The 25,953-nt window shown below is 38.6% G+C and overlaps 1 protein-coding gene across 5 annotated transcripts in view; it reads right to left on the bottom strand.

Annotated features, from left to right (window-relative positions):
* khdrbs3 (KH domain containing, RNA binding, signal transduction associated 3) overlaps positions 1–25,953 on the bottom strand; it is a 181,596-nt gene that overhangs the window by 34,126 nt on the left and 121,517 nt on the right. For all 5 annotated transcript variants that reach the window (XR_015757037.1, XR_015757038.1, XR_006311360.2 and 2 more), the window contains exon 8: positions 17,188–17,270. Coding sequence is in view for 1 of the 5 variants with exons in the window: in XM_043687862.2 (XP_043543797.1) it covers positions 17,188–17,270 (83 nt within the window). In the remaining 4 variants the exon portion in view is untranslated. The remainder of the gene's footprint in view (positions 1–17,187; positions 17,271–25,953) is intronic.

The following is a 25,953-nucleotide window of genomic DNA, read 5'->3' as shown; positions in this document are numbered from 1 at the left end:
TAGGTGGAATGGACATTTATGAATGTGGTGCCAATTGAGCAATTGTACTGCCTAGTTTCTGTACCATACTGTCCTTGGACATAACAGCTGCCTTCTTCATACAGTTCTGGAAGATTAATGTATTGTAGATTTATTCCAAAAAGGGTATGTGGGATCACATAGCATAGTATTGTCACTGAGCACTTTGTTTCTCTTTTCAGGAGGAATCCGGTGACTGTTGCATTATGGGATGACTTGGAATTCAACTTCTAAAAATGTTTCTGTAGTCTCCAAGATGGATTTACATCAATGGAAGGTGGCTACTTGCATTGCTAGGGACAAAAACACGTTTAAGTAAATCTGTACAACTTCAATTGTGACATACCACTTCTACAGACACCGAACAGTATCAGTGAGAGTGCTGGGGAGATTGAATAGAATCACTGAATCCCTACAGTGCAGAAAAAGGTCATTTTGGCCAATAAGTCCACAATGACTCTCCAAACAGCACCCCACCCAGAGCTGCTCGACTACCCTATCCCTGTTACCCTGCATTTTCTATGGCAAATCCATCTAAACTTATACATCCCTCGACACTATGATGGTGGTATCATTTGAAAGGATTCAAGTCAATGTCTGGTAGAGTAGACGATGATGTCTTACTTGGCATTTTATCAACTGGCTCTTTTGTGAACTTGACAATTTTGGGGGCATTGGTGTGACCAGACACAATCTACCACTTATCTAGTTGAGTCTCGCAGGGCTTTTGCAATCTGTTGCCTGCTCAAATTGTTATACTGCCTTTGCAGGACCCATGTCTCAGGTGCCCAACAAGGGATCTTTGAGAAGTACCAGGAGATACTCAAATTAGTGAGCCGACAAGTGATGATAGCATTCTGTTACAGGGATTCAAATCACCTCTTTTTAGGGAGCTTCACTATATTAGTCCCAATCATTTTGGGGAAGTGCCAGCACAGGATTTATTTTGGTAGAAGCACAGGAATATCAATATCAACATGACAGGCCTTTGTTAGCGGTTGGAGAGGTTGTCGAGTACTTGAAGGGGTTCTCAAACCGTCCCCTGCAGTGATTTTTGGAAACAATGGTGAGTGCCAAAGTTGGGTTGTTAGTGATGTACTATATAAGTTTACAGGAAGGATGTTTTGTCATCTGAATCATTCACCTAACATTTGCTTTTAGTGCAGGTTTCTCTCGGTCAGGTTTCTCAACAACAGATTCTCATTCCAATAAATCATTATGAGAGAAAATAAATAATCAACATTTTAATCACTGGTTTTCAACATTACTTACTAACTTCATACCAACTAACTTCATTTTCCTGATATTTTGCATAATTGAGTTACTAGGAAAAAACCTTCATGCTTAGGAAAGCAGTTTCATAAATTAGAAAATGGTAGTATACTGTGTCAGAGGTTAAATCAATTATTGTGCCAAGACAAAGTTGAATAGAGACACTTGCAACATTCAAAGTCTACCAATCTGAATATGTTTTAAAGTCTTTTAGCTGTGAACCCTCAGCAAATGCTGCAAGGGCAGTAGTGTCAAGTATTATTTTATATTATAAATTATCTGTGTATAACACCACCCATTGATTATGCTCCAATCAAGAAATGGCAAAATTCCCTGTTGTTTGCAAACATGGATCAAACAAAATCTTCTATCAAAAGAAAAAAGTATATTCAAGTTTTACATAAGGGCTGCATTTATGACTTTTATAGGAGAGATCTTTGAAGTGACAACAGCTTCGTCAAACTCCTTCAAGCTCCGTACCTAATAATTTATTGGAGATATATCATGAAGCCTGGAGGCCTGCTGCAGCTGAGCCCACTTCAATCTGGTCAGTTTTGTCAGTAATGGTTCTACCATTTCATTTATATGTCTGTAGTGCTTAACAAGAAACAAAAAGATCAAAAATAAAATCACATCTTGCCACTGACAGCCAAGCGACCTGTAATTGGATTTTAAAACAAAAACAACAACAAAAAAAGATTTTCTAAATTCTTATTCTGCCACTGGTAAAAATTGACTACAATTTAAGCTTCTGAAACTTTTTTTTTGCATACAGCAGCATAATCGTGTAGATATTTCATGTATTATATTAATTTTAGAATGCAAATTAAAGATTGAGATTTACTTCTATTAACACTTAAAACATGTAAGCAAATCACATTAGATTTTATGCAGTAAATCAAGTGTGCGTTTTTGGACCACTATATAAAAGAACAGAGCTCAAGTCCTCAGTTTTAAAAAAATTAGCTGTATACGGATTCCTTTCTGGTGATCAGCAAAACCTGAGAGGATTTAGGGCAACAACCAACTTCAAAGCACTATTCTCAATCAAGTTCTTTTACAACCCCGATTCAAATTAAACTTATAAAAGATTGATAATTTCTAAGCGTTTTCTAATAACTCCTCAGAAATGGATGGATTTGGAATTAATTCTTTAAGTTCAGTGGAATTGGATGTTCACATTTAGCATCCGTAATCTGTTTTCCAGCAAAAGGTCTGAGCACATGAAATCATCCTGTAACCAGCAGATTATGGGGTGTAGTGCTTCATCTTTGTATCCAATTCATTTTATAAATTCCACTTACAAGTTCTCTATCAGTGACTATTGAGCCAGGTGCACAATACAAGTACTATGAAGTGCTAACTTTGGGGCACACCATTTGACATTTTTGTAGCCATCTGTAGAACAAGAGGTTTACTGAAAAAACAACAGAATTTGAGTTTACAAGCTAAGAATATGCTTTTTATTTTGCAGTATGCAATTCTCTCCAAATCCAATACATCCAGACTCTTGGATACCAAGCCCAATGACACCCCCAAGATACATCTAATCTTTATCCAGGTCTGGTTTAAGCTCCTTCAAGCATCTTCTTCCTCATCTTTCAACTACCTGCATCACTTTTAGGGCAAACAAATCAAATGCATCCTATATTAAACAGATTAGATGAACCAGATCATCAAGCAGACAGATCCAAGTTTCAACCTGTCCTGCTCCAATGAACCTTTCTACCCCTCATCTCAAATCTATTATTTTTCCTCTTGCCCAACTTCTTCCTACCCATGTCTATGATTTTTCTGGCACTTTGCATCATTTCCAGTTTCCTGACTAACCACTTCTTGATTTCAAGTACACAAACATAAAAACACAACAATTAGGCAATTCAACCACTCTAGCCTGTTTGGATACAATAATGAATTATTTTAGCCTCAACAAACTTTCCTGCCCACTCTCCATAACATTTCAACCCATTACAAACTTAAAATCTATCTTTAATTTATTCAATGTCTCAGCTTCCATCGCACTCGGAGGTAGCGAATTCCATAGATTCACAACCCTTTGAGAGAAGCAATTTCTCATCTATTTTAAATCTGTTACCCCTTAACCTAAAACTATGGCCTCTCTTCTACATTACCCGACATAGGAAACACATGGTGTTGAATGTATTAACTTCCTTTAGCATCTTAAATACTCAATTAGGTAGAATTCTAGAATCCCTACAGTGCGGACAGAGGCTATTTGGCCCTTAGAATCTGCACCGCATCTCCAAAGAGCATCGCATCCAGACTCAGCCCACCTGCCAACCTGTAACCCCACATTGCCATGGCTAATCCACATAGCCTAACATCCCTAAACGCCATGGGCAATTTCAGTATGGTCAATCCACCTAGTCTGCACATATTTGGAGTGTGGGAGGAAATCCATGCTAACACAGGGAGAACGTACAAACTCCACACAATTGCCCAAGACTGGAAATGAACCCTGGCACTAAGCAGCAACAGTGCTAACCACTGAAATCAGTGTGCTGTCCAAACCTCAAACATACGAATGAGGAGAAGGCAAATATTCAATCCCTCAAGCCTGCTCTGCTGTTCAAGATCATGGCTGGTCAGTTTGTGTTTTGAATTCCACATTACAATCTACCCTTTTAGCTTTTGATTCCCTTATCTGCGAAACAAATTCTGAAGAAATTCAAAAGGTCTAGCAGCGTCTCTGGAGAAAAAGCAGAGGTAACATTGAGTCCAGTGATCATTTTTCAAAACAGAATTAAAGAAAGGTTTTTGGACCTGATAGGTTAACTCTGCTTTTGTTTTTAATAGCAAAAATTGCATGATTTGTACTTTTGCACTCCTGTGCTAAACATTATTTTCTATGTTTTCACATATTGCTAGGTCCAAGTAGCTGATGGCAATGGTGAGCCAGTTTGGAAAATATGGCAATATTGATAAAATAAATGAATTGACATTAGAAAATGTACAATTTTCCACTCAAGGTTTGAACAGACAAAAATGACATCTCACCAGCAAAACACATTTTCAGGCATATATATCTCATTTGTACTGAAAATGTGTTGCTGGAAAAGCGCAGGTCAGGCAGCATCCAAGGAACAGGAGAATCAACGTTTCGGGCATAAGCCCTTCTTCAGGAATCCTGAAGAAGGGCTTATGCCCGAAACGTCGATTCTCCTGTTCCTTGGATGCTCCCTGACCTGCTGTGCTTTTCCAGCAACACATTTTCAGCTCTGATCTCCAGCATCTGCAGCCCTCACTTTCTCCTCGAAGATATCTCATTTGTACCCAACCTCAACTCATTTATATGCAGTATGCTTCTCCCAAGCAGTGGAGAAAACAAAAAGACAGCAACAATTCCCGAAATAAAAGTTAGAGCTGGTAGCTAGTTTCAGCAAACTGTTTGCTCCTCCAGGCCGCCAATTTGGTCAGCAGCCACATTTCAGATTATTCTCCATAGCAGTGACCATTTGCCAACTCCTCTTGCTGCCTCCTTTCCCTCTGGTGTATACTGGCATCAGACACCCATCAATTTCATCCGCATTTTCATAGCACATCTCTAATCCACTTAAAGCAGTTGTCCACCCAATACTGCACAGTGGAGCATGCCAACACCTTGGATTGTAATGCTATTACATGTGCAGGAAAAGCCATCAGTTTCATCAAAAGAGAAAGGCTAACTTCAGGCATCTTCACATATTTTCTTACTGCTCACTCACTTTGTACCTTCTGGGATGTTAACAGCACCTCTGTCTTGCCTTTTAGTGCACACACAAATCCAGGTAGCTGGTCATGGTTGTAAACAATGATCAGCAGCACATACAGCAGCCTATGCTGTTAATACATTGAGATACTGAGTGTGCTGCAACAAAATGGCAAAACTGAAGTGAAGTGGAGTAATTATCAGTCAATTCAAGAACTACTGTTTTTAATTAGGAGGTCCCACACATCAAAGAGTATTGCCCACAATGTTTGACGTTAGATGCAATAATTCGGGTACTTGAGCCAGAGTCAGGTGGTTTGCCTTACTCCTGTCTGGAGAGTAGACAGTGGGCAGTCCTACATGTCCAAAGCAACTATTCCAGGAATTAGTGATGGGTCAGTCAGGAAGCTTGTGGAAATTACGTAGCGGTCTAGTCATTAGTCAGGGCTGCCCAGTCAGGGAGTTTGGGCCACTGTCAATTCTACTGCAAGCTGAGGAGAGATTTATCAGGATGAGTGCTGTACAGGGGTACTTAGCAAGTCAATTGCAGGGTTTGGAGGCAGCATGCTCAGATGCAAACTTGACAATCACTAAAGGAGTAGGGGAAGTCATCATGAAGGTTCAGGAGTCACCTGAATTGAGAAGCTGAGCTTCAGTTCAAGAGTTGCCACCTATCCTATATTTCAATCTCATTCAAAATGTGCACAGAATGAAAAAGGACTACTGCCACCACACCAGGAGTGGGTGTAGTAAGTTTATTATACCCAAAGGAGCAGGCTCTACATGCACACAATTTGCAACCCGATGCAGCATTAAACAAACAAACACCACAGTACAGGTGTCAAGACATTTGTTATATAATTCTGCATGTGGACCTCATGCATTGACTTACTGCGAGGGCTAAAACTTCTAGCCACATCATCCAGTATTTCACATGGGTCTTAATACCGCCTATGAAGCACAAGTCAGATGAGCTACAAAGACTCATTCCTTCATTGCAAATGTCACAATCACTTTCTAATGTCATTAGTTTCTACAAGATGCAGAAGCAACTGCACCTCACTTCACATCTGGACTACAAAAAAAGGTCCACACAACATTATCCTATTTGCAAAACTAAAGGAAGATGTCAAGTGCGATGTGTTAATAGCATTGAAAGGTAAGAGAAGAAAGAAAGGAGTGAAAAGGATTGGAAAATTTAAATGAAAAAATTATGAACAAAAGGAGTGCTCACTGTTGGAGTAAAGAAACAAAATTATTTGGCTGCCTCCTCAAAAGCTGCTCTCTGGACCCAACGCTGAAATGTTTAAGTATCTGATCCAAATAACTTCCCTTCAGCTTTCCTCTTCAACTCAGGAGGATATAGACCAGCCATTTAACTTTCAAACTTCAGTCTGTACATCAAAACAGAAAATTAAAAGGAGTAGCCTTTAGAGCCTACACTGCCATTCAATATTACCATAGCTCATCATTCATACCCTGTACTCAGTACCCTGTTCCTGCTTTCTTCACATACACTTTTATCCCTTTTGACTTAAGAACCATATCTAACAACTTCTTGAAAGCATTCAATGTTTTGGCTTAACTGCTTTCTGTGGCATAGAATTCCACAGGCTAACCATTTTCTGGGAGAAGAAATTTTGCCTCATCGGTTCTAAATGCATGCTTAAACTGTGACCCCTAGTTCTGGACTCCTTAGGATTTGACAGAATAAATGCAGAAAGTATGTTCCTGATGACTGTTATAACTTACAGGTTTCTAGGAGATTCCCCTTCCAATTCTTCTAAACTCCACTGAGTATAGTCCCAAGCGACCCAGTCTCTCTTCATAGGTCATGGGCGGCATGGTGGCACAGTGGTTAGCACTGCTGCCTCACAGCACCAGAGACCCGGGTTCAATTCCCACCTCAGGTGACTGCATGTAGAGTTTGCACATTCTCCCCATGTCCATGTGGGTTTCCTCCCGGTGCTCCGGTTTCCTCCCACAGTCCAAAAAGATGTGCAGATTAGGTGAATTGGCCATGCTAAATTGCCCGTAGTGTTAGGTGAAGGGGTAAATGTAGGGGAATGGGTCTGGTGGGTTGCGCTTTGGCGGGTTGGTGTGGACTTTTTGGGCTGAAGGGGCTGTTTCCAAACTAAGTAATCTAATTTAGTCTACCATCCTAAGCATCAGTCTGTATACCTTTGCTGGACTCCCTCCATAGCCAGAACATTCTTCCTTAACAATATCATGAAATCAGCACAGGGTCTTAAGTATAATTATAACTTAAGGCTTAGTATAATTGCAGCAAGACATTCTTCCCCTATACTTGAATCTTCTTGCTGATGGCCAACACACCATTTGGCTTCTTCCTTGCCACATTGCACCACCCTCTTTCCCAAACTATCACCATTCAGGCAATAATCTGCCTTTCTGTTTTTGCTTCCAAAATGGATAATCGCACATTTACCCACATTAGACTTAATTCCCTCATCTAAAATTATGAATATACAGCTCAGCTCACATCAGAATACCTCTTAGCCATCTTTTTTGTTTTAACTTTTTAATGCCTAGAAGGTACAGGTGTACAATCCTTTATTTGAAATGGTTGGGACCAGCTGGTTTTTGGAATCAGAATTTTTAGAATTTCAGAATAAGTGACAGTTTGATGGTGAAATTTTTTTAAAAAAAATCTTACTAGAGGAACAGACTCACTGAGTAAAATGGACCTTGAGACAGAATTGAGGCCTGCCAATGCTGGGCCACATACCTCCATGTCACATCAAGTAGGTGTCAACTTGGGTTAACTGGTTGCACGCCAAACAACCTCATTAATGAGAAAAATAATTTCACAAAAAAAACTTCAAACTTTGGAGTTTTCTGATTTCGGATAAAGGGTTGTCTACTTGTACTAACGTGCATACTAAAAATACAGTTCATGCTCTGGCCAAGGATCACCAACCTGATATGTAACTGTTTCACACATTTTATATATTTTAATTTCAGATTGCTACCACCTACATCAGTCCAATATTTTTTGTAATGTGGTAACTCTTACGTAAACAAAGCAGGTCTTAATTGCAGAGAAAATTTTGACTATGTTCATGGCTCTGCAATATCTGACAAAAAAATTAGAAGCTGATTTTCCCCAATCTTTCTTTCAAATGAAAACAGATGACCAATATTCAATGGTCTCTAGTGGATGCATAACAACAGTAACAAAGCCAACACAAATTATTGAATAAAGACAATGGAACCAACAGGATTACCAATTATACATTACACAGTACTTGTCATGCATTTAGTTTCTCAAAAGAGACAAAAGGGAGACCAAACTGCTTTAATCTTTGATGTGCTTCTGTCCTGCAATTGATGAGTCCAGGAAAATGCCTGCTCAACTACACAAATTACATGAAATCTTCATTTATTACCAAGAATTACAATGTATTTTAATTTCTAAGTTTGCAGAACTTAATTAATATTGCAATTAATCTTGTCCAGGAAAGGAAAATTGGGTCAGCTGTAATGTTCTTTTAATTATGCAACAAACACAATGTTCAATGTCTAAAAGGTATGCTGTATGGTTAATATTTGAGATTTGAACCTATATCAAAAACTTTGCATAGAGTAGTCACAGTTAAATCTTCTGGAAAATGCTGATGCAAACTTCACGGAGTGGAAATTTCCAGAAGATAAAACTCAGTTTTAACATACTAATAAATAATGTTTGAATTTTGTACTAATATTGCTGGCCTAGTATCCAGTGCAAAGAAAATACTAGATATCTTATGATGGCCAATCAAACTATTCAAAATATAAAACAAGTCTTCTCTTGTCACATGGATTTTTTGCAGTATCTGCTATTAACATGAATGGGTAATTTTAAGTACCACTATTTAGCAGATGGTGCTGGTAAATCCAAATTATGTTTGACATCTCCCAAGTGCCCTTTGTTCTGATACAAGTACTTTCCAATTCCTCTGTGACAGATGATTCACCTTTGCTCTGCTCAGCATAGAGAAATTTGTGCGCTAAGCACACAAACCACACTCTGCTTTCCTTGACATATAGATATATGAAAACATAGAACTAATAAGAGTCATGGTGCATTCATTAATTTTGTAATTGTATCTTCGAAATAAACGTCAGAATTTTGCCTCCAAGAGAATGGATCATTTTCACCTAGTTCAGATGTAAAGACATAAATAACATTATAAAAGAGATACCTCTAGTGTTTTTTTGCAAACTCTTAGGTTAACTAACATGGCACACTTCTTACTCAATAGGATAGTTTCAACATAGACTTTGATCTAGTGAGTTGATGCCATTAATGTCCATCAGTTAAAGTACCAGATTTGACTAAATTTACAAAAATAATTCTAATTCTCACACAATATTAGGCCTTCACTGCAATAACCTGAATAGTACTATTTCAGTAGGAATGAAAACAGGAAGAGTACTATAATAGTAATGACTAATAATCCATATGTATTTAGCACAATTGTGGAAAAGGGCAAACAAAATAAGCAAGGGCATTCTAAATTAGGAGAAGGCTAATATTACTAAGCTGAGAAATGAGGTTAGCAAAAGTAGGTTGGAAATAGCTACTTGGAGGCAAATCAGTGTTAGAGCAATGAGATTCATACAAGGAGATTTAATGGGCCGAGGAAAACATGTTTATACAGACACCACAGATGAGTTAGACAAATTTAGAACCCCCTTCACAACAAGGTAAAAAGAGGGCAAAAGGTGGTACACAAAAATACTTTTTTTCCAGTCTCTGGCAGTTTAACACTATAACAAGCCACAAAGAATATATAAAAAAATACAGAAGAGGTGAATTTAGCTTCTTGGAGAGCAGATCAATCACCTTCGCCTATTAAGTATATCAAAAGATTACTGAAAGAAATGAAATGGAGGCTCTAGTATTTAAAGGTATGGTACCAGAGGATTGGTGGATTGCCAATATTATTCTGTTGTTTACAATTTTTTAATGATACAGCTTTGGGGACACAGTTATAGTTAATGTCGATGTCAAGTATCTATTCAACAACTTCAGCTGACACAGGGTGAACAATTTTGATTGCATCAAGAATAGATCAGTTAGGACAGGAGTTCAGCTGTGTTTAAAAAGGTGAGCAAAGTAATTATACGTCATTTTACTTAATTTTTGATGTGGAATCAATTCCAAGGAACAGTATCAATTTCAATTGAGAAAGGCACAAATTAATTATGGAAAGTGAGCATGAATTTGGTAGTAACTGTTCAAAGCAACATATTGTGAATGCTGAAGAAAATTCAGATCAGACAGCATTTGTACAGAGTAACAGTTAACATTTTGGGTCTTTCAGCAGAGTTTTGAAGCCACTAGTAGGGCAAAGGGGCAAGGAGAACAAAACAGAAGCTCTTTGTTAAAGGCCAAGGCAGATTAAATAAAGGATTTCACAATCTAACAGCGAAAAAGAATGGTAAACGATAAAGAACAAAGTGTACGTTCATATAAGGTTTGAATGGCTGTAAAAATGCAATAAGAGAAAAAGGGGAGAAAACAGGACCAACCCAGCAAAACAACAAAACAAAACACGAAAATAAATTGAAGGCAGTGGTTATGATATAAATTTACTGAAGTTTAATTTAAAAGTTATTGGAGTTTGAATTCTAAAGTGCAGTTCCTCAAGTTTGCATTGAGTGTCAATGGAATATTGCAGGTCATGGATGGAGAAATCTGCAGGGAGCGAGGTGGTGAATTAAACCATGTTTTCTTTTCCAGAGATGGGAATAGTGCCATCTGACAACACATCCTGGAGTTTGGACAAGGAGATGATGAGTCACAACAGCTGGCTCAGCCTCCCAGCTCCTGAAGAGGGCAACACAACAGCAGGAGAGGGCCAACCAGTGAGGTCTTGATAGTTGAATTGATGTAGGTTTGACAAGGCAATTGACTTCATTTCAAGTCTGAACTTTCCGGATCCACACATGCTTCTGGGGTAGCTCCACTTCATCTGTCGGAGACTCAGTCCTGGGTCACTTCTCACTGAATTGTTTGGCAATGCCAGTTTAGAGATTAGCTCTGTTGCTTCCACCATTTCAAAATTATGTCATGGGCCCCTTTGTTTATGCAAACTCTTTAAACAGCATTCAAAACATTCACAGCCAAAATTAAACATATGTGTCATTTATTAATTGTGTACAAGTTTTATTTAACTTGGAGTGCAGGTTCATAGCTCCTTGAAAATGGAGTCGTAGGTAGATAGGATAGTGAAGGCAGCGTTTGGTGTACTTTCCTTTATTGGTCAGAGTATTTAGTACAGGAGTTGGTGGGTCATTTTGCAGCTGTATAGGATATTGGTGAGGCCACTGTTGGAATACTGCATGCAACTCTGAGCTCCTTCCTATCAGAAGGATGTTGTGAAACTTGAAAGGGTTCAGAAAGGAATTACAAGGATGTTGCCAAGGTTGGAGGGTTTGAGCTATAGGAAGAGATTGAATAGGCTAGGGCTGTTTTCCCTGGAGCGTCAGAAGCTGAGGGGTGACCTAAGAGGTTTATAAAATCATGAGGGCCAGAAAATCATGGACAGGATACATAGACAAAATCTTTTCCCTGGGGTGGGGGAGTTCAGAACTAGAGGGCATAGGTTTAGGATGAGAGGGGAAAATATAAGAGAGACCTAAGGGGCAACCTTTTCAAGCAGAGAGGGGTACGTGTACGGGATGAGCTGTCAGAGGAAGTGGAGGCAGCTAGCATAATTGCAACATTGAAAAGGCATCTGGATGGGTATATGAATAGGAAGGGTTTGGAGGGATATGGACCAGGGATTAGAGTGGGTTGGGATATCTGGTCAGCATGGACAATTTGGACCGAAGGGTCTGTTTCCATGCTGTACATCTCTATGACTATACGACCATAACTGTATGCAAGCACTGGACACTGACTGGGGATTCATAGAACATACATAGAATACAGAAAAATACAGCGCAGTACAGGCCCTTTGGCCCTCGATGTTGCGCCGATCCAAGCCCACCTAACCTACACTAGCCCACTATCCTCTATATGCCTATCCAATGCCCGTTTAAATGCCCATAAAGAGGGAGAGTCCACCACTGCTACTGGCAGGGCATTCCATGAATTCACGACTCGCTGAGTAAAGAATCTACCCCTAACATCTGTCCTATACCTACTACCCCTTAATTTAAAGCTATGCCCCCTTGTAATAGCTGACTCCATACGTGGAAAAAGGTTCTCATGGTCAACCCTATCTAAACCCCTAATCATCTTGTACACCTCTATCAAGTCACCCCTAAACCTTTTTTTCTCCAATGAAAACAGCCCCAAGTGCCTCAGCCTTTCCTCATATGATCTTCCTACCATACCAGGCAACATCCTGGTAAACCTCTTCTGCACCCGTTCCAGTGCCTCCACATCCTTCCTATAGTATGGCGACCAAAACTGCACACAATACTCCAGATGCGGCCGCACCAGAGTCTTATACAACTGCAACATGACCTCAGTACTCCGGAACTCAATTCCTCTACCAATAAAAGCCAGTACGCCATATGCCTTCTTCACCGCACTATTTACCTGGGTGGCAGCTTTCAGAGATCTGTGTACATGGACACCAAGATCCCTCTGCTCATCCACACTACCAAGTATCCGACCATTAGCCCAGTACCCCATCTTTTTGTTACTCTTACCAAAGTGAATCACCTCACACTTACCTACATTGAACTCCATTTGCCACCTTTCTGCCCAGCTCTGCAACTTATCTATATCCCGCTGTAACCTGCCACATCCTTCCTCACTGTCAACAACTCCACCGACTTTCGTATCATCCGCAAACTTGCTCACCCAACCTTCTAACCCCTCCTCCAGGTCATTTATAAAAATGACAAACAGCAATGGTCCCAAAACAGATCCTTGCGGAACACCGCTAGTAACTTCGCTCCAAGATGAACCTTTACCATCAACTACTACCCTCTGTCTTCTTCCAGCCAGCCAATTCCTAATCCAAACCTCCAACTCTCCCTCAATGCCATACCTCTGTATTTTTTGCAGTAGCCTACCATGGGGAACCTTATCAAACGCCTTACTAAAATCCATATACACCACATCTACCGCTTTACCGCTGTATGTCAATGAATCAACAGACTCAAACAGTGAACATTAGGGGGATACATGCCTTAATGTGTAATTCTGCAAATAACTATCAAAAGTGCGCAAACATCAACCCTAGTTCTATCCATTATTTAGCTTTCTGAAAGTTAATGAAGCGCACAAAAAATACTGCAAATACGATGAGGGTAAGGAACACCAAAGTGAAGATAAAATTCTGGAGAAATCAACTGGATCTAAACATTGACAAAGCCCTCTATTTGATAGCCTACATTTTAGGATTTTTAAAAAGATGGCTGCAGAGCCAGTGGCTGCACTGGTTCTTAGCTAACAGAATTCACGAGATTCACCGCAACCCTCTATGAGGCAAGGAATAAATGCAACACTTATTTAAGGAGGAGGATGAAACGTAAGCACACCATGAACCCGAGTTCAGTAATGGAAAAAAATACTAGAATAGGGACTTCGTAAACTCAAATCAAATTATATTGGCTCTACCTAATCACATTACGCAAGTGCAAGCATATTTGACAAATGGTTATGGATGTGCAGCATGGTTGGTGAAAGGAAAAACTACGCTTTGCAAATGTATTAAGTCCTTTTTAAAGATATAGCCAGAACATTAGATAATGGAAAACCTATGGGTGTAGTGTTTATGGATGTTTGAAGGGCATGTAAACAAGGGTCTTTTTATATACTCAAAGAAATTGAGAAAACTACTGAAATATTCTAATTACAGTTGCTGACAAAACTGTTTAGATAATAGTATAATGTAGAAGATGCAAGCTGAAAAAAAAAAATTGATGAATTACCAATTTGCTAACTCCATAAAAAAACATTTTGCAAATGATATCATTTTTATAAATGACCTAGATAAGGGCTTAGAAGGATGGGTCAGTAAATTTGCGGATGACACGAAGATCAGTGGAGTTGCGAATAGAGCCGAAGGATGTTGCAGGTTACAGATAGAAATGGATAAGCTGCAGAGCTGCGCTGAGGGGTAGCAAATGGAATTTAATGTGGAAAAGTGAGAGGTGATTCACTTTGGAAGGAGCAACAGGAATCCAGAAAACTGGGCTAATGGTAAGATTCTTGGTAGTGTAGATGAGCAGAGAGATCGGAGTGCTCATGTACATTGATCCCTGAAAGTTGCCACCCAGGTTGATAGGGTTGTTAAGGCGGCATATGGTGCGTTAGCTTTTATTGGTAGAAGGTCAGAGTTTCAGAGCCACGAGGTCGTGCTGCAGCTGTACAAAACTCTGGTGTGGCCGCACTTGGAGTATTGCATACATTTCTGGTCACCGCATTATTAGGAAGGATGTGGAAGGTTTGGAGAGGGTGCAGAGGAAATTTACTAGGATGTTGCCTGGTATGGAGGGAAAGTCTTATGAGGAAAGGCTGAGGGACCTGAGGCTGTTTTCGTTAGATAGGAGGTGGTTGATATTAATTGAGACATCAGATAATAATAAAAGGCGGACAGCGAGAGCCTTTTTCCTTAGATGGCGATGGCTAGTACAAAGGTACATAGCTTTAAATTAATGGAGTGATAGATTATAGGACAGACAGAGGTAGTTTCCTTCCTCAGAGTAGTAGGGGTGTGGAACGCACTGCCTGCAACAGTTGTAGACTCGCCAACTTTAAGGGCATTTAAATGGTCATTAGATAAACATATGGATGAAAATAGATTGGTTCCACAGGTCAGCTCAACATTGAAGGCTGAAGGGCCTGTACTTCGCTATAATGTTCTATATTCTAAGTCAAATCTTTCATAATAAATCTATAGCTTTAAAAAGTTAATATTTTATATGCTAATGCACCCTGCACAACGTTTACTGTCAACACTGAAGTTTTTAGTTACTTTATATAATCATACCACAGCAAAAGCCATTTAGATTAGTGTGTCTATGCCAGCTCTTGAGAATGCTATCTAATTGGTTACACGCGCACTCTTTTTAAAGATCAATTTCTTTCGTGCTATTGAATCTGCTTCAATTTGGAATCAAGAGTTTCAAAAAGAACACTCTTTAGCTTTTTCCCCTTACTTCCACAAATCACAAACTGGCTCATTGCAGCTTGTTTAAAATATTATCTAGCGTAAAGAAGCAGAGAGGAATTAAACAGAAGCATATATGTGTTCGTGGTTATATCATTATTGACTCGCTGAATATCATAAAGATCTCCTTAAAAAAATATTTTCATAAGATTAGAAATACAGAATGTCCACCTCGAGGCACTTGATTAAAATTGCTGTCTTCTGTTGTGTTGGCTGATTAATTGATTTTTATTTTATTCACTATCAGATATAAAAATCAATCCGATGATAAAATGGCAAATCACAAGCTTTCAATCTCCTTTCTGAAGGATGCATGTTTTGAGATTTACAATTTTCAAAACAATCTCCAGTCCTCTTGCAAGAATTATGAAGAATTTACTCATGGCAATATAGTAGAGGGTTTATATTATTAAGAACAACTGTCATTATGATATTGCTCTCTGAAGTTCCAGTCAAATAGCTTTCGGTTTCTGTAACACACTTGCAAGAAAGCGTTTCTTGTAAAATTAACAATTATGATCTCAGTTGGAAAACTGCAAAATATTGGTGACACATGCTTAATCCAATTGATTTTTCCTACTTCTGTTGACCTGCAAAACAGTCCAGGAGGGTGCTTGTTAGAAATCTTGCTGGTCATAATTTTACTGATACCTGCAGCATGATAACATGTGGCTTTTCATTCTGAATTTAATAGGAAGAAAATACAAGTCACAAATGATATCTCCTAAAAATAAGATTTAAAAATGTAATTATATGTCAACAAGGAACTGGATTACACCATTTAGTCCCATGTGTCAGCTTTACCAATCATCGATCAGACTATAATATCAAATCAACATTCCTGCTGATCCCTGATAACTTCCTTGCTTGACAAGAATCTATCCAACTTGATCCTAAACATATTCAAAGGACACTGTTTTCATCACATTTTCATGAACAGAGTTCCAAAGACTCATGACTTGGAGAAAGATTTTGCCTTATCGGTTTTAAAAGGGTAAATACTAGATCTTGATCCATTATATTGGGAAATACATTTCCACATCTATCTAGTGAGGATCCCTCAGAATCTTAAGATTTTTAATCAAGTTGTCTATTACTTTTCCAAATTCCAGTGCGTACAAGCCTAGTCTGTCTCATTAGCTGCAGGCAAGAATGCACTGAGGCATGGTACATTGGTGAGACCAGGCAAATGCTACAACAGATGAATGGATATCCTGCAACAATCGCCAGATAGGGGTGTTCCCTCCCAGTCAGGGAGTGCTTCAGTGGCCAGGGACATTTGGCCTTAGATCTTCAGGTGACCATCAGGATATGCAACAAAGCAGAGTGGCCGAGCAGAGGCTGGGAGCCAAGTTCAATACCTTGGATTCATGTCACACGACTGGTGACCCCACTACCACACACACACACACACACACACACACACAAAGACACTCTTTCACATGCATTAACATTCTCTCATGCACGCACATACAGATAAGTCTATGGGGTGAATTTGCACTTACAGAATTATATTTTGCAGATACATTTTATTTTGCTCAAAAGGATAAATGTGCATGCAGCCAATCCATATAATATTTATAAATTTTACTTTGGAAGTAGAATCAGTTTGACTCAAGATTAGGATACAGACAGACTCTAACCTCACACCTTTAATGCATCGTCTGAGCGGAGATGTTACTTTAAAAATAAGCTAGTGCTTCCAAATAAACCTATTGGCCTGATGTGTGATTTTTAACTTTGTCCACTTCAGTCCAACATCAGTTCCTCCACATATTTACTCATTAGACAATCTGCCCATTCCAAATATTAGTCAAGTAAACCTTCTCTGAACTGCTTACAATGCATTTCCACCTTTTCAAATCACCAATACTGTACATGACACTGCAGATGTGGTTTCAGTGCCTTGTATAACTGAAGCTTTCAATTTCCTTTGCAACAAATGATAGTCTATTTGCTTTGTTAATTCAAAGTCACACTGAATGATGTCCCAGTCTTCCATAAATTTAAAAAAAAAATCTATTTGCGGTTATGCAGAATAAGTACCTCTGGCCTTGACTGCTGTAGTTGTTATCATAAGAGTCATAACCTTGGTCTTCATAGGTTGCTCCATAGCCATCACCATATGCCTAAAGTTTCAAAGAAGGATAGTAGTGACTTTACAGTATACCAAAGTTATAATTAAACACATTCAAAAAAATTCACTTCAAAAAAAAAAGCTGGCTTTACAAGTATACCATCAAATCCAACTACAACTGTAATTATTAATTATCAGTGCACCAGGACACAGCCAAAAGTATAATTAAAGTAGATATTTCAGTCAAATTTCTTTCATCCTGTCTCCATGGGCATCAGCAACTTTGTGCCTTGACTTTGGTCAGATGTCAGTTTAGACAGGAAGGTTTGTTGGTTGTTCAGTTATGTAGCTGACCAGAACAAAGCTATGATGATATCTGCAGACACGGATTACTGCGAAGGGATGATAAATAGGAGCACACAGTCATCTCTCACTCCTGCTCATTTGCACTGTTTTTAGTATATCATAGCTAACAGCTAACTGAGTAGCCTGAGAAATCAAAAATTGTTACATTATGGTTTGCATAGTTCAGTGACACAGTGACTGCTAGGTTTACTTACTGAATAATTTGTACAGTCCAATGAGAAACTAAAGCACATTAGTGACCAGACAGGTTTTTCCAAATTGTCAATGGATTTGTGGTCATCATTAAACTGCTAATTCTACATTTTTAAAAAATTGAATCCAAATTCCACCATCTGCCTGGTAGGATTGGCACCCAGGTCCCCAGGATCTGGGTCTCTGGATTAACAGTCGAGTGATAATTCCACTAGACCATCATCTCCTCAAATTGTCACTTATCAGCCAAGTCTGGAGACTGTCCTTGGCTTGTATTTGATAGTGGACTGTTTCAGGTTCTGAGGTTTAGCAAACGATGAAGAAAACTGTACAAAGATTGGAGTTTTGAAGGAGCTGTTGATGAATATTTGACCTATGACATTACCCTGTGGAATTCTTGTAGTGCTTATGCCTTGGAGTTCAGATAACTGACCTTCAACAAATATTTTTGTGCTTAATGTGAATCCAACAGCAGAAAGATCTCCCCCTAATTCCCAAGGACTATGGTGTCTTGATTACAAAGACAGTCACTTTCATCTTTTTTGACCATGGTTGTGAATATGCCAGGCCATGAGTTTGCGGATCTCTGCTACACATAATTCCGATGCTGCTCACAGCTCACAGCACCTCAAATATGCCCAGTCTTGAATTATTAGATATGCCCAAAATCAATCCAGTTTAAAATAGTGCTTGTACCACAACACAATGAAGGGCATCCTCAATGTGAAGATGCGACTTTGTCTCTGCAAGGACAGTGTAATGGTTACTTGCATCAATACGGTCTTTGACAAGTACAGTGCGAACATAACCAGCTTGGTTCGCAGTTAGCCACCCAGCCACTCTTGGTGATGTATACAGAGTAAAGAGTACACTCTACATTAGCAATCAATGCATTCTAAACCATTGCCATCTCATTGCTTCCTCCAAGTGATGTTCAACATGGAGCTGTACAGATTCATCAGCTGAGGGGGATGTAGTCCCTAGTAGGCAGCAGGGGATTTTCTTGCTCATGTTTGATTGGATGGCAGGAAACCTCATGGGGCTGGTGTTAATGCTAAGGGAATTTTAGGTCACCTCTCTGAATATCACTATGCCTCCACTTCTGCTGTATCTAACTTGCTAATGAAACAATAAGAAGGGATGATGATGGCAGTGTCTGGGACAATTTTTTTATTCTTATTTAAAAAAAGTAGTTTTGAAAACATCTGAAAGGAATGGAACAGAATGGCTTGCTAAGTTATTCCAAAAGGTAATTATAAATGCTTGAGTCTAAGGTCGCATGGAGGGAGAAATCAGGTAATAATGGCAGATTGTTTTCCTTAAAAACATAAGTGAATCAGATTAGTTTTAATGGAACTCAACAATGTTTCATGGTCACCATTAAAGCTTACAGTTCCAGATACTTTTATTGAATTCAGACTCCACCAACTGGTATGGAAGAGTTCAAGATTTCAGAGCATTAACTAGGTCTCTAAATTCCTAGTCTAGTGACAATGCCAGTATACCACAACTTCCCCAGAACATTTAGTTTAACCTTCTTGTCAAAGTAGTCTAGGCCTGTGCTAAATAAAGTGTAAGATGTTTATACAAACTATAACGTAGCATGCATATTTGACCAGGTTTAATGCAGCAGTACAAATTCAAGTGCAGAGCATTTTTTTTTTTTATAATGATCTACTTGAAAGTCTCACATTAGGTGGCTGTACCTGCATTTTGGACAGACAAGAATAGAAAGTGCTTCTATTTGTACAAACACAGCAGGATGACATGTCTATACTGTGGCAACATAATGGAAGTGGGAGGCACAGGCAATTACCAAGCCTTCTGTGCACGTTTATGTTTACAGCCACAGCTGAAACAGTTAACATTTCAATATAAAGAACATGAACTATGGGAATTGGAAATTAAAATTATGTAGCTCCTGTATGCAACTGTATAGTGTTTATGAAGTTAACAATACTTTTTTCTCAAAATACAGACAGCTAAAATCCTATAAAAAAATGTTCAATTAAAAGTTCAATAGAACAGTGACAATTAAAAGCTAAACAGGTACAATTTTGAATTAAAAATACACAGGACAATTTTTTAAAAACAATAAGTGAGGTTATAAATTTGGAAAAATTAATGTTAAAAAGAAAACAGGAAATAAACTGTGGCTGCTATCCTATAGATTTCTAATTTTAAAAACAAAATCAGTAGTTCACGTAACTGCTAACAAGCGTTATGCTTTTACAAAGAATCTTCCTGCATTTAGGTCTTTCTATTTAATCATGGGCAGTAGTTACCAAACCCGATGGCCATTGTTAAATTATTAATAAATCACTGTCACTTTTTGGGGTATATCCTTCCACTTCAGACAAATGAAGTATGAAAAGCCATTACAGAAGTTAGTTTTGAAAAGCTAATTAGAACCAGACTCATACAATAACATTTTCAATCAAATCTGTTGAGATTTACTTTCATCTCTTGCTATTCCTGCTATTTCATTTGCATGAATACTGGTGTTATTTTCAAGATCATAATGTATGAAAATTGTTCCATCCAGGAACAGGAACTTCCATCAATCTTCAACTGCCTAAAATGTTAAGGCTTCTGTCAAGAACTACTGAAAAAGAATTGTAACACTAAGTTCTGCTTCCATTAAATTACATTTTGTGATCAGAGTGCCAGCAATAGGAACTACCAACAGCTCTGCTCACTACAGTGATTTAATCGTTGCTCAAGGTGTTCAAAATGCCTCAGACTGAAAATGGGTATAGCCAATTTGTCAACTAAATATCATCCAATGTGGTAAAGTTTGTATTGGCCAAGTACATCCTAAATGATACTAAACTTACTGTCATAATATCTCCTGATGACTATCAGGTGTTTTAGTCCTCATGTGTGATTTTTCTCTATTTTCATTGTTCAAACTTTTAATACACACTGGTTCAGTTTTACAGTTAATATGAATCTGTAATGATTTCAAAAATAAGACAAATGAGACAGACAACTATGACCACTGATGGATAACTCTGAAGTTATTTACTCACAATCATTACCAAAATACTTAATTATACTAACGAACCAAACGGGGTGTTTTGCATCTATATAGACAGCATAGTAACAACATAATGGGTACCACCCCACTAAACAAGTTATTTTGGACAGCAACTGAAGCAAACCTTTTAAATAATGTAGATTGACAAAATTAGCCGTTCCCCTTTTCATATAGAGGCTCACTGTGGAATGATTGTTAACAGAAATTATGCCACAATAAAGTTCAATGTTCGAACATTGTAAATGATAGGAGAGAAAATTTGGTCTGTTGTTATATATTGCTCTGACAATTTGCCCCAAACTGCATTACAACTTTATGTTGAAAGTGCTAAATACAGTTCCAGGTTACAGTACAAGGGAAAAACAAAACAAAAAACTTGTACACAGACAATTTGAGATACTAGAAAAGATAATCAAAAGCTTGGTCAAATTGTTAGGTGTAAGGAATACCTTAAAGAAGAAAAGCTGGGTAGAAAGATGGAGAATCAGAAAGGAGATTAGAGAGCTTGAGCCTATACAGCTAAAGGCATGACCATCAGCAATGGAGTAATAAAATCTATGAAGCTCACGATGTGAAGTTAGTGAAGTGGAGATAGCTCAGCAGGTTACAGGTTAATAATGGAGACAGGGAGGGTCCAGACCATGGGAATATTTGAAAACAAGGATTATAATTTAAAACAAAACATAATTGGACACTAAGCCACATATGAACGTCATTGGGAAGATGACCAAAAGCTTGGTTTTAAAAAAAGATAAGCTTCAAGTCATATTTAGAAAGGAGGTCAGAGAGATTGGAGAGATTTAGGGAGGCAGTTAAAACGCTTTAGGCCTTGGCAACTGAATACAGTCAACAATGCTGAAAAAAATTAAAGTTGGGAATGCTCAATTGAGGCACAGGTGGCAAAAAAAAAAAACCTGAATAATTCAAAATGGTATTCTACAGCTGCAGAGTTAGAGCATTTATTTTATATTGGACTTGGGAGTGAGTGAACTTAGCAAACAAGGACACTTAAAAAGGACAACGCCTTTCAATTCGGAACTTAATAAAAGTTTCAGACTTTTTTTTTTGTAAAAAGTAAAAAGCAGCAGCCAAATCGAACTCTCAAAAGTCACATAAAATGCATTTATAAACAGCCCTATAATCAACTTTCATGATGTTGTTTGAGGGATCGAAATTGGCCTTAGAGACCAGATTAATTTCCTTCAAGTATTTTATGGATTAATTTATATGCTTCACAGAGGAGAGATTGGACCCAATGCTAATGTTCCCATACTGCAATGTTTTCACCAAATGATGGAATTTCTCAAAGTACAACACTCCATTGAAATATCAGCCTAAAAGTTTATTTCAAAGGATTGGAATTTAATTGACCAGCTCAACCCCAGTCAAGACTGACACGATCAGCATGGCAGTAATAAGTACATAGTGTACAGAATTTTATTGTGGCAGTGAATATGGTATGCTAACTATTGGCAACTGACAGATCAGTGCTGAAAAAGAAAAAAGCTGGCAGTCAGCATCTCGAGACTAAAAAGTGAAGGGGCTGTAAGATAATTTGTAACAGTATCATTTTCTTAGCTATGATAGAAAAGTGGTGCTTGATGTGGTCTGTGACTCAAATGTGTAACCTGCTCCATGAGACCTTAGGGAACAGTTATTGTGTGTAACATAACACGATTGGTAGTCAAGATAACAAATGTGTTCAACTTTAAACACCTCAGATCCTCCAGCCCCTCAAAATGGTGAGCTTTGTTTTTATGCACCTGCTATTCATTTGTCACTAAGTGATGGTATCACAAGTTTGAGAGATGCTGTCAACAAAGCCTTTAGACAGGGCTTATGCCCAAAATGTCAATTCTTCTGCTCCTAGGATGCTGCCTGACCTGCTGTGCTTTTCCAGCAACCCGTTGACTTCTAAAGGCTTTGAGCTAAAAACTGTGTAACAAATACACACAGTAGCTATAATGCATTAGTTATGGATTGAGCGACATTAAAATACTGAATAGACTGTCAATCAGGCAGGTTTCTTTATCCAGAGTAGTGTTAACAGTTCAAACATTTTAACTTCACTAGTTCAGATGTGTGTTTAATTCAGTAGTGGAGTACTTTCACTTAAGTTAGTTCGTTACTGATTCCGTATTCTCAATCCATGTACCTGCACGGTTATCTACTGCTCTGCAAACGTGGTGGTGTCATTCACAAAAGATGTTCTTAATGTTCATAAGATAAAGGAGCAGAATTAGGCCACTCAGCCCATCAAGTCTGCTCCACCATGCGATAATGGCGGATATGCTCCTCACCCCCATTAAATCTGTCTAACTCCTCAAATTTACTCATTGTCCCAGCATCCACTACACTTTGGGATAGCGAATTCCATAGATTTACAACCCTTTGGAAATAGTTGTTTCTGCTCAACTGTTTTAAATTTGCTATCCCTTATCCTAAGAGAAAGTGAACACTGCAGATACTGGAGAATCAGAGTAAAACAAAGATGTGGTGCTGGAAAAGCACAGGTCAGGCAGCATCTGAAAAGCAGGAAAGTTGACATCTCGGGCACAAGTTATTCCTGATGAAGGGCTTATGTCTGAAATATTGACTCTCCTACCCTTATCCTAAGACAATGACCTCTCATCCTAGGCTGCCCCACAAGAGGAAGCATCCACTCCATGTCTATTTTATCCATTCCTTTTATCATCTTGAATACCAAAATTTGATCTCCCCTCATTCTAAACTCCAGAAAGTATAGGCCTATGTTTTATCTTTGTTCTTACAACAAATCTCTCATCTCTGACATCAATCTAACGAACCTCCTCTGAACTGCCTCCAATGCCACTACATCCTTCCTCAAAGAAGGGGACCAAAGCTGCGCCTTGTATAGTTGCACTAATATTTCCTTACCTCTATATTAGATTGTTTTAGCTAGAAAAGCCAACATTCCATTGGCTTTATTATCTGCTGTACCTGCATGCTAGTTTTCTGTGACTCATGAATCCGGTGACACCCGGATCGCTCTGTACCGTAATACTCTGAAGGCTCTCCCTACTGAGATAATAGGTTGCCTTCGTCGACCCAAATGCATAACCTCCCACTTATCCATGTTAAACCCCATCTGCCACATTTTGCCCCACTGTCCTAACCTATCTACATCTATTTGTACGTTTTTTTATTTTCTCATTACAGTTTACCGTCCTGCCTATTTTTGTCTCATCTGAAAATTTGGTTATGAAGCCTTCTAACAACTTGGATGCAGGGATAATGCACATGGTAAACAGCTGGGCCCCAAGGACTAAAACTGTGGCACCCCACCAGTTACTTTTTAGCATCCAGAAAACAAAAATTATCCTGATGCTCTGTCTTCTATCCATCAGCCAGTCACCTACCCAAGCTAATAGTTTATCCCGAATTCCATATGATCAAATCTTCTTAATTAACCTTTTTGTGCAGCACCTTATCTGGACTTCTGGAAGGTGTTTGATATGTTACATCTGCAGGATCCTCATTATCCACTTTGCTTGTTACATCTTCAGAGAACTCTAGCAAATTAATCAAACGTGATTTGCCCTTCGTAAAACCATGTTATGATTCGGAGATGCCGGTGTTGGACTGGGGTGTACAAAGTTAAAAATCACAACACCAGGTTGCAGTCCAGCAGGTTTAATTGGAAGCACACTAGCTCCTTCATCAGGTGATTGTGGAGGGCTCGATCGTAACACAGAATTTATCGCAAAAATTTGCAGTGTGATGTAACTGAAATTATACATTGAAGAATTGATTGTCTGTTAAGCCTTTCATCTGTTAGAATACAGTGATAGTTTCACTTCTTTCATATGTAAATCACAAAACCTTTTTTTTTAAAAAAAGTTGCATTCTCGGGTTAGCTGTCAACAATGGTGATAGCTAGACCAATATGTTGAAGGTGTTAGCCCCCTGTGTTCTCTGTCTATGACCTGAAGTATAGATTGATTCCAATCTAAAAAGTCCCGACAGGCAGCAGAGGAAAGTGGCTGAGCAGAGGCTGATAGCTAAGTTCGGTACCCATAGGGAGGGCCTCAACCGGGACCTTGGATTCATGTCACATTACAGGTGATCACCATTGCACGACACACACAGATATTCATACACAGAGACACAGATACACACAGACGCGCACACACACCCTTATAGACACAGACTCCCACACTTATTTTGTGTGGTGAACTTTTTTGGTACTTTCAGAGTTACATTGCACTTTGCTCAAAAACCACATACATTCATGGAGAACTCGGAGCTCAAAAACTGCATGAATTTATGTAAAACTCTTATCTCACTTTTTAGATTGGAATCAATCTAAACATCAGGTCATAGACAGAACACAGGGGGCTAATACCTTCAACATATTGTCTAGCTATCACCATTGTTAACACCAAACCCGAGAATGCAACTTTTTAAAAAAAAAGGGTTTGTGATTTACATATGAAAGAAGTGAAACTATCACTGTATTGTAACAGATGAAAGGCTTAACAGACAATGAATTCTTCAATGTATAATTTCAGTTACATCACACTGCAAATTTTTGCTATAAATTCTGTGTTACGATTGAGCCCTCCAAAATCACCTGATGAAGGAGCGTCGCTCCAAAAGCTAGTGTGCTTTCAATTAAACCTGTTGGACTATAACCTGGCGTTGTGTGATTTTTAACTTTGTAAAGCCATGTTAACTGATGGATAGCGTTTTGACTTTTCAAATGTCGTGATAGTTCTTTCTAGATAATTGATTATAACACTGTCCAACAAAAGTGGTGCCACCTTCTCAGTTTTCCAAGTGTTAAGCTAACTGGTCTGTAATTTCCCACGTATTGCCTCCTTCCCTTTTCTGAATAACAGTGTTACATCAGTATTTTCCCAATCCACTGGAACTTTTCCAGTGTCCAGAGAATTTTTGACTATTGTAACCAGTGGGTCCACTATCTCTGCCATCAGGTTCTTGCAACTCTCCATTCTAGGATTCATAGATCATGTACTGCCTGACAGCAAAAGTGTAATTTCTCAGTTGGGGAGTCTAGCAATTCTAATAACGATATATACAGCAGAGCTGAATTAACACTTTTCAACTGATGGAATTTATTATACCGAATAGATAAATTCTTAATTGAAGAAAT

This window comes from Chiloscyllium plagiosum, unplaced genomic scaffold (assembly GCF_037043375.1).
Source record: "Chiloscyllium plagiosum isolate Xiang-an unplaced genomic scaffold, Cpla_swu_hap1 HiC_scaffold_4, whole genome shotgun sequence".
NCBI classification, from domain to species: Eukaryota; Metazoa; Chordata; class Chondrichthyes; order Orectolobiformes; family Hemiscylliidae; genus Chiloscyllium; species Chiloscyllium plagiosum.
This window is presented reverse-complemented; position numbering and strand designations above follow the sequence as displayed.